General features: G+C 31.5%; 1 protein-coding gene across 1 annotated transcript; it reads right to left on the minus strand.

The window, feature by feature from the left end:
- Positions 1-552: 552 nt before the first annotated feature.
- Positions 553-7875, minus strand: LOC143065263 (kelch-like protein 10). The gene is made up of 6 exons (XM_076238724.1): positions 6871-7875; positions 6469-6616; positions 3550-3719; positions 1553-1824; positions 1052-1143; positions 553-738 (listed from the first exon to the last, which is right to left on the minus strand). The coding sequence occupies exons 1-6, from the start codon at positions 7820-7822 to the stop codon at positions 591-593; spliced, it is 1782 nt and encodes a 593-aa protein (XP_076094839.1). The 5' UTR covers positions 7823-7875; the 3' UTR covers positions 553-590.
- Between the last annotated feature and the right edge of the window lie 2863 nt (positions 7876-10738).

A 10738-nucleotide genomic window follows, 5' to 3' on the forward strand; every position in this document is an offset into this window, starting at 1 on the left:
TTGTGCTACAAACCTCTTATGCATAGTTGGGATATATTGTTTGGATGCTTGTTTGTTTAAGTTTCTTTTGGAAATATGTATTTTGTTACTGTAAATTCAGAAATTATTGAGATTTTGTCATTTTGGACTAAATTGCAATTTTGAATTTTGCGATATTGAGAAAAATTCTGTTTAATTCATATGAAAAATTACAAAATGTGAGTTTTATTATTGCGATTATAACCCAGGACCCTGTCACATATTTTGCAATAATAAAAACATCGCAATAATTTCTGAATTTACAGTATTTGAATCTCAATTTCAATGATTTGTATTTCATTTGGTTAAAGTCAAATTGATAGAGATAAGGTTTTGATTATATGGATCAGGACCTGTTAACCAGTATGGAGCACATGAAAACAATAAGAGCTTGACACTAAAGTAAATTGAGTTGTTTGGTATAGTTAGGTATAGTTGATTGAGTGGTGTAGTTAAGTATGGAAGTCATATCTGACTCATTATGTTTAAATAACATTTTTTTCTGATAGCAGGTCATAGAGACAATACATGAACTGTAAAAAATAAATATTTTATTTTGTCTATATATTATTTCAAGCAGGACTTTTTCGTTTTCTTCTTTCTTCATTATCATCTGTCTTCTCTCTATCTTTATATATATAATCGTGTATGTTTGGGAGACCTGAGACAACACATGCACTCAAGGCACTTCTGTACAGGTTCATATCTGTGGCATCATACCTGGCAAAACAAAAGAAAATTATTAAAACTTCAAATCTTTTTCAATCAGTAAACCATTTACAACAATGCAAAAGTTTCTGTTTTGTTTGAATGAATTAATTGGTTTTCCTAAGATTTTTTAACATATCAAGAGAAAATGTCTTTATCATTCAATGCATCAATTCCAGTTGACAATATCATTGACTCTGTTATTTGGTCGATTTATTGTCTCTTTGCCACATTCCCCATTTCCATTCTTAATTTTATCAGCTAAGAAGTTATTGCAATATATTAACATGTGTTATTAAAATTAGAATTAATTAAATTAACATACCATTCATCTGTCGATCCATCATAACATTCTACATTAAATATTGTTGTCACTCCATTAAAGCCACCAATAGCAAATATCATATCATCTATTACCTTTAAAATAACAGAAAACAATTAGAAAAAACAAATATAAGAGAATGAAAGTAGGCTTTAATTTGTGTAGCCACTGTCAAAGTTTTCCTATACCATGTAAAGTTAAACTGGCTATTGCTATATAACAAAAAAGGCATTGAGATGATGATTTGTTTTAGTCTTGTGAGATTTGTGTCTCTTTAAACACTCATCTTGTATCATTACACTGCACCAGATCATAAACAGTTGTGGTATTTCACTTGTGTATACACAGAAAATCTAACTTGAATCTTTAAAGTTCAATATTTAAACAGAGCATTTTGTCTTAAAACTTTTAAAGTTATATTTTTCATACATTTATATCTGCTATGGAGAAATTGTGGAACATAATTTTTGTTTGTCAGCCTGTTTAGAATCCTTATTTTCTTACTTCAATGGCAAAGTTACTTCTAGGATTATACATTTCTGGTATTGTACTCCACTGGTTAGTTATTGGGTTGTATTTCTCTCCTGTATTCATTCTAGTGATGCCATTAAAACCACCCAGAGCAAAGATACAGTCTCTATAGGCTATAACTCCTATACCACTCCTCCGATTCCTCATGGTGGCAATCATTGTCCACTGATTTGTAGAAGGGTCATAATACTCACAGGAACTTAAACACTCTTGACCATTAAAGCCACCACAAATATAAACTCTTCCTATAAATAAGATAAGATTAGATACTGAAAGAGATTTTTGAAGGCACCTATGTATTATCATTAGCTATACCATGGAGTTAAACGTAATGTCATGTATAGGTCACATTTTGAAATAAATTGAGTTTTAGGAGAATTTTATGAGCCACAAACCTTATGAAATTTACTTTCTTCAGTGGTGTATGTAGGCTTTTTAGTATGTACACAACATTGGCATGTACTATTAAAAGGTTGTATGTAATCCAAATGCATGTACTTTTTTCAAAGTACTAATTTTTATGTACATGTCCCAAAAACAAGAATGTGTATATTTTTTTTTATCAAAAGATACAAGTAAGGCACTTTATGAAGGCTTCTTATAACAAATAAAGGAAATGGATACACGTTTGTTTCCCATGGGATTGCCTATCGAAAAACATGTCCACTTAAAACATATTCTAGTACTAGTACAATAATCACATCACAGAACTGTTGGAATCAACTTTGGTCATTGTGTCTTAATATGAAACAAAACTAGACAATATACAAAACGTTTTTAATTTATCTTCATGAAGAAAAACAAAACGAAGAAAGGGTGTAATCAAACTATTGCATTTGGTGGTTTTTCATCCTAATTAATATTTTAACAGACTTTGGAATTTCCTTTGACTCCTAAAGTCTGAAGTTTTGATTACTGATAGAACAAGATACAATAATGGTATAATAACTATTGGTCATTCCAAAAATTACAAGGTTTATTCTGTACATAATAATCTATCAGGAAATATACCAGAACTTCAATCGCAAGATCAATTTGAATCACAGTTTAGGTCATAACTTCTCGGAAAACGCATGGTTGCTAAGTGCTTTTCTAAATCATAGTTGTTCTTAGAGACTTCCAGAAAATTTACTCAAACTAGAATCGTATTCTTTAAAGTCCAGTTGTTCATATAAAAACTTGGGTCAACATGCTTACAGTATATGTTTGCTATCTTCCTTTACTGGGTTTGATTTGTTTCACAGTATTTGTGGTTTATATAAGTTATCTTTCTTTAAAAAAAATCTTTGTCCGAGATTCTCTCTGGAATTTACCAAAATTAAAATGGAATCCCTTGAAGATCATTCTTTTCATGTCAAAGTTTACGATCTTCCTGTACATGCATGATATATTGGCCACTGGACGTAAAGCAACCAACAATCAATCAACATATGTGATAGCTAGGTGCTTTACCAAATCATTACTGTTCAGGGGCAAGCACATCCTCTTAGAATGATTTTTTTTCAAGTCAAATTTAAGAGTTGTATATGCAAAATACATGGTTGCTATGCCCTTTCCTCAAGAATGACAAGATTTGTTGTTTTAACAGACCGTTAATAATTTTTTACACGAACTATTCAGTGAAAATGACCAGGCTTGCAAAACTATTTCACTAATCTTTAAACTGCTTGTTTTTGTACATTTCAACAATAAGATCAAAACCACAGATCTATTTGATATTCATCAATATAATTAAAATGCGATATCTCACTGGTATTATTTATCAGGATTGGGACAATCGTAACTTACCATTTGAGTATCAGGATTGGGACAATCGTAACTTACCATTTAGACTATCAGGATTGGTACAATCGTAACTTACCATTTAGACTATCAGGATTGGTACAATCGTAACTTACCATTTAGACTATCAGGATTGGTACAATCGTAACTTACCATTTAGACTGAGGATTGGTACAATCGTAGCTTACCATTTAGACTATGAGCACTTGCGTCACTTCGTTGGTGGGTCATTGGTTGAATAAGGCTCCATTGGTTCTTGGCGGCCTGGTATCGTTCAGCCGTATTTTGACGTATATGTCCATCGAATCCTCCCATGGCATATATATACCCATCCAGCACCGCCACGCTTACATAACAACTAAAAAACACAATAGAAAACAGTCACTACTTGAATACTGAGTGTTGGTTACAAAGACAAACTGAAAAACAAAACAGAAATAAAAGGTTCTTCGGAAGAAATGTTTTAACCTAGACCAACACGTTAACTGTGGTATTGTATAAATTCGATATAGTGGTATACAGAAACACAGAGACTACCATCACCCTAGCATCATCATATTGCAATGCATACATGTTTCACGAAGTTGCAGCAGATGTAGTTCAATCTGCTTACTTCTTTATAAGAAAGAATCAGTTCTTTTATACTTAAGATTCTAAGAACTTTCTCAACTTTTTCAATTGTTTTTACGAATTCATAATTTGTTTCAATTCTCACAATATTTTCAAATAATGAAAGTAAATCAGTGGGTTTATACAATAAATACTCTACTATTGATAATAAATTGTATACTTACTTATTGACACCTTAAAATGTGAAAAACGAAAATTATTATGTGCATTCATAGATTCGAGAAAGCAATAGATACTGTGTGGAGATATGGGTTATTTAATAAAATTTTGCTGGATCATATAAATGGGAAATACAGTCATATCAGTACATACTGACATATTGTAAAAATGGCAATTCTGAAACTTCGCATGTGCAAGTGGTGTAATGCCAGGAGCAAACCTATCTCCTTACTGAATATTTTTGAACGTTATGAAGATTTTTTTTATCTCGATGAAATATTTCTGTCTCATAACAATTTAAAAAGATTTAGAGATTTGGCCTTTTACTCGCACGTTTTAGTGATATTGTACGCTGATCGAGAGTCTGTCTGGCAGAAAATCCACGTGACCTGCAAACTATAGTCAATGCTCTCAATGAGAATTGCAAAAAGATGAAAATCAAAAGTAAAATATAACCAGAGTAACACAATGGTGTTTGGCCTTGGTATAAAATCAAAATTATTCAAATTTTAATATTGATATTGTTAAGATTTTTTTTAATGATCTTGTAATTACTTTGTATATGATTTTAAAAAGAGTTTATCAGAAAGTTTTTAAAGGCAATGCAGGGGGCGGATACAGTCATTTTTAAAAAAAGGGGGTTTCAACTTTATGATTCTATTCAAAAGCATTGATCGTCCAAAAAAAGGGGGGTTCCAACCCCAGAACCCTCCCCCTGGATCTGCCACTGCAATGTAAGAGTTTTTAAAAATTGGGTTTCCTCACGATGTCAAATAGAATTGTACGATAAAATAGTCAAACCAATTTTTTTTTTACGGTTGTGAAGTAGGGGGATTTGGTAATAATGAAATATTAGAAAAAGTGCATTCGTAATTCTGCAAAAACCTGAAAATATATACCCACTTATAGGCCACTTAGTTGACATACAGTTGATATAGAAACTTCATTATCTCCTGTGCTGGACTAAAACGGATAAAATATTTGATTGATTTGTATAGACTTCAACATTATATGTCACAAATTATGATGTAAATGTTAAATGGATCCTAAATGTCAAAACTGTGGCTATGGCTATATATATGTGACTACACGTATGTATTAAAAACACAATTTTATTAAATTTGAATGGTTGAAAGCTGTACTCAAATAGAGACTTGTAAACCAAAGTTGTTAAAAAATGGAAATCTGTAACTTCTTCAAAAGCAACAAATTAAATAATAAAATTTTCGAGACTAAATTGGAGTTGAAGGAATATAAATTTCAAAAGTGCTTTACTGCACTTTAGGTACAAATTGTTGTTTATGTGCTTTTGTGTAAAGTTTTATTGACATTTACAAACCATCAAATGATAAAAGGCAATAAAAATCTCACGACTGCCTGTTGTGTAAATAAAAAAGAAAACAAAATTTGAGTATATTGGGATAATACCCCCAAAAAATTAAAACGAACAGTAGTGATTAATTGGTTGATGATTGCTTTAAGCTGCATCAGCACAAAAAGGCTTTATCGCGGCAATCACAGTAGTGATATGCCGATATTATTCAACGCACGGTTACTAACGTTACCTTTGTACATAACGTCAACGCGTTGATGGCGTTATTGTAATACATGTATTAGCAAATCCCTTTTTGAAGGAATCGAAATCAATTATCCTTTCCGTGTTGGAAAAAATCGGCCAATCATATAGTTCGAGATGATGATATCTTTACTGTCGCATGATTCCGATTAGAGCAATCATTGTTGTACTTATCTAATTTTGTGTTATTTTAGATAAGATATCTTATATAATTTATAGGATATTTGGTAAAATAATTAAAGATATCTTATATAATATATAAGATATCTAATGATTGAAAATATCTCAGATATCTTATATTGTTCATAAAATATCGAAAACAATAATTAAGGTATCTTTAACAAATCATGAGATATCTTAAAATGTAAATAATGTATCACATTAAAAATAAATAAGATATCTTGTATACATTAATACAGATATCAAGAATTTTACAAACGACAAAGAGGACTTGTAAACAAATCGGCCTTTTTTTTATTTTAAAGGTCCCTACACTTTAGAGTTAGGGTTCAGTCATGGTTATGGTTAGATTAGGGGATGTTCGAGGTTAGGTTTTGGGTTAGGGCATATAATTATGCAGATAAATTAAGTGTGGGATTTAGGTATGGGTTAGGGTTAGGTTTGGGGTTTGGGGTGAGGGATAGTTACGTATAGCTCTATATCGGTTGGGACCCCTAAAGTAAAAGAAGACCTTGTATTGACATTGTTAAAAAAAACGTATGTTTAAGTTATATATAAATACCGTTTTGCATTCATTGGAGCAACTTCGGACCATTCTTTGTAGATAGGATTAAAACATCTAACGCTGTTAAAATACTCCACACCATCGAATCCGCCTATTACATAAATGGCATGGCCTATTGTTGCTGTTCCATGGTATGCTCTAGGACCTTTAATGGAAAGTATTGCTGTAAGATGTGTGCTTAATAAACACGCAAGTTTTCGTATGAAACTGGTTTTGGAAAAAGCATAAGACTTTAAACTAAAATTAGAATGTCAAATATGTCAAAAGTGGGTTTTTCCATATTAAACTCCAATAAAAACGTTCAAATCCAAATATTTGAAAACCAATGAGTACAAATGCCTGAATACGTGTGTTAAACATTTCTTTTTATTGAAAAACATCTTCACATACTTTTCTTACCTTGGTCAACAGCTTCACATACTACCCATCTGTCAGCACGTGTATCATATGTTTCTAATATATTTGTAGGAGATCCTCCGCTCCATCCTCCAATAACGAACAACACTTCATGTGGAACCCGTGGTTTTGCTATTGGGTTATTTAAATCAACATCTTTCTCTTCGTCCATATCTAAATCGTATAGGAATTTTAATGTTTCGATTACTATTGGTTTACATTGGTCACTTTCTTTGACATACGGATGTGACTTGACTTTTTCCACAAAATACTGAGTTGTAAGCAAACCTAAACGGATCGTGCGTAACAGCCGGGCAATATGAACCTTACGATATTCAGGTTCATAATCTATCCATCTGAGAACGGCATCAAAAACTATTTCTTCATTTTTTACATTTAATTGATCTGAGCTTAGTAAGTCACAGACCTCTTCGATGTCTAACTGTAGAAATTCGTTGCTTTTAGAATAAACTTCTCCAAATTTATTCATAATATAATTGAATGCGCTCTTTTCTAAATTATGACAAAAATAAAAACGGGCAAATTTTCGTATTCCAATGCAGTTTTCAGGAGAAATTTCATTGTAAAGAAAGTCACAACAAGCTTTAATCAATCCTGCGACATGAAACTGGTCTGCAGCGGGTAATATTTGTTCTACATTGTCAGCTGTTATGTTGACGTCCCTGGTATACGCATAGTCTATGATCATTTCCATGATTTCGGCTGAAACTCCCGGAATAACCACCTCTCTTCTATCTGTATGAAACAATGAATCTGTGAACAAAGCTCTGAAATACGGACTACATGCAGACATAATTGCTCTGTGAATCGGATAATCGTGGTTTCCAACTTTAATAACGGCATCGCACAACTGTCCGGCCCTTCTGAGATCAGAAAAGACATTAGTTGCCGATGGATTGAACCTGGTGTCAACAGAAAAAGTAAGGGAATTCATCGCAGCAGTTACTGTTGAACATTCACGTCCATGCTCTTCGTTCCTATGGAGAGTATTGTAAGGTAACGTCACTATGTAAGTCGAAGACCGGCGTCACAGATAATAATGAATAAGAATAAGAATATTTTTAATAATAATTTATTATTCCAATCAAGGGCCCTTGATGGGCAGCATAACATGTACACATAAAACAATACATCATGATTTGTAACAGAAAAACATTTTATATATTGAAATGAAACATTCAAAATTTCAGACAGATGTTATTATCTTGATTCTATAAAAATCACATACATTTAATTCCAGGTAGGATCAGAACTATAAAATCATTACAGTTATCATTGTTATTACATACATTAATTAACATTCCGTCTAACATCTAGACATGTAATAATATAGCTCCCTAAATATTTAAGTACATACAAATTCTCATTAGTAACTAATCAAAAATAAATTGCCTCATTTGAAAGATATATAAAATTAGGACAGATACAGTTTATCTCCTTAAAAAATATCTCCCTATCATTTTTGTATTTTTTTTAATAAAATGTTGTTCATCTTCAACCAGATTTAAAGTACATTTCTTACAAAGCCTTTGGTGTCTTTCTATATATAAAGTTTTATACCTGTCTCTTTCTATTTTGAGATCATGTGCACTGACTCTGGTTTTACATATGGCACTTCTCAATTGAAAATTGTTTAAAGATAGATACATTTCTTTCGAAAAAAAAGTTTTAAGTTTGAAATATTAGTATCTAATTTACTACTCTTTGTATCTGTTCTTTTTGTGTTCCATAATTTTACAAAACTGTTACAAAGTTTTTGCTTTACTGACTTGATAAAAAAAAGTTGAGCTTTACCTCCAAATTATGAATAGTCCGCTTTATAAAAATGTAATGTATGGATGAATACCAGCATTCAATACTATTATTAAACATGTTTTTGTTACACATATAGGTATCATACAGTAAACCATCTTTCATATTCTTTATTTTAAACCAATATTTTAGCATTGATAATACAACTGAAAAATATAAACTCGGGAATCTACCAAGCTCTCCTAGCACAGGTAGGTTAGAAGACTTTTGTTTACACCTAATATATACTTCATATATCTTAAATTGGATTTATCTAAAAAAAAGATCATTCATATAAATGTGCTGTAATAAATATTCACTTTCTTTCTGGCATGCTGCAGAGCTAGTTTTAAACATACCTGTAATTTCCCTGCCATACATTAAAATGGGTTTTATTGTATGGTCATATATATGTATTAGGGTAGAAATACTTGGATTGAAAGATGATAAAGATCTTTGCAATTTGAATACAGCTTTTAGTGATTTTTTTTGTATAATTCTTCCTTTCCCTGCTTAAAAAGTCCACTAGATATAAATTTTAAACCTAAATACTTATAATTGTTAACACCTTCTATTGCATCTTTTTCGAAATAAAAATATTCTTTTAAAAGTTTACCAGGTTTGTTAAATATAATAACTTTGGTTTTAGATAGATTGACCTCTAAATACCATTTAGTACAAAATTTCATCAAGTCGTTTTTGAAGACCTGCCTTGGAACTAGAAAAAATAACAATATCATCTGCATACATGAGACAGTCAATCCTGAGACCGTTTATATCAACAGCGTCTGGGCTTTCCTTTAATGCATCCGGTAAATCATTTATAAAAATCTTGAAAAGGTTTGGATTTAAAAATTCCTTTGATTTACTCCAATTTGAGAATAAAAATTCAGAGTAAGCACATCATCTATTGTAACACATAATTCACTTTTATTGTACATATCTCTCAGGATTGCATAAAAGTTACCCCCTATTTTATGTTTTAATAGCTTATATTGTTAACCAGAATGAATGACTTTATCAAACGCTTTTTTGAAATCAACAAACCAAGCATAAAATTTCCCACCTTTCATACTGGTGTATGGTTTATAAGAGTAAACCTGAAACATGTCCAAAACAGAAATGAAATAAAAAGCTGTTAGCTGCATTTTTAACCAATAATGGTCTTACAACCCCATTTTCAATAAAACTAAACAAAAAGAAACACAAATCAAAGAATACAATCTTTGTTGATGTGAGACAGAGACATGATCTAGTAATTTTGTATGTGTGAGATGAATACGACATCAAGGGGCATAAAGATACATACCATATGCATACATTTTTTCAATACCTACTATAATCAGGAGCATACTATTTATAAAGACTGCAACTGAACTAATTTGGTCTCCTTATATAACTTTATAAATCATACTCTGGTGGATAGTTGTCTTTTTTTCCAAGCTTATCTCATCTCCTCATGTCATAAAAATCATACTTTGGGGGATAGCAGGGCCTAGTCTTAGAACCTGTTTATTAGGATTCACTAGAATGTCCGTGGGTCTGGGGAACGTACAGACCACAGGCACTCGTCTCAGATTTTTTTCCCTATATACCTGTATATAACAAGGTATATAGGATTTTTTTTTCTGAGACGAGTGCCTGAAGTACAGACTCCATATGGTTCGCAGTTTTTTCATGTTTTATGTTGCTTCTTTGCCTCCCAATAGAGATATTTTGACTTGGTTTCAGAAAAAAACTGTCAAACCTCATAATTAAAACTGTTCTCTACATAACTGACAATCTCAGTTGTTTTACCAAGTGCACAGTTCTATGGACAGCAGTCTTGTCAAGCAAATGCATTCTTTAAAATTGGTAATATAAGTCCACGAAATTTATTTTTAATGCGTCAGGTAATTATGAATATCCCTAAATCGACTTTTTTCCGTAGACTTAGGTTTGGAACCAATAAATGATATCCTTGGTAGACAAAGTGTGTCTTATATTGCTAGTTAAATATCAGAATTTATCATATATTTAGTACAAAATACAGCTATTTTGTATATCTAATAAAGGTTGT

Source organism: Mytilus galloprovincialis, chromosome 2, assembly GCF_965363235.1.
Source record: "Mytilus galloprovincialis chromosome 2, xbMytGall1.hap1.1, whole genome shotgun sequence".
Lineage (NCBI taxonomy): Eukaryota > Metazoa > Mollusca > Bivalvia > Mytilida > Mytilidae > Mytilus > Mytilus galloprovincialis.

Coding starts and splice junctions, on each gene's coding strand:
- LOC143065263 (XM_076238724.1), bottom strand. CDS start 7,822: ATGAATTCCCTTACTTTTTCTGTTGACACCAGGTTCAATCCATCGGCA. Junction 6,617..6,870: donor ATGTGAAGCTGTTGACCAAG/GTAAGAAAAGTA, acceptor TTTCCATTAAAG/GTCCTAGAGCATACCATGGA. Junction 3,720..6,468: donor GCTCCAATGAATGCAAAACG/GTATTTATATAT, acceptor TGTGTTTTTTAG/TTGTTATGTAAGCGTGGCGG.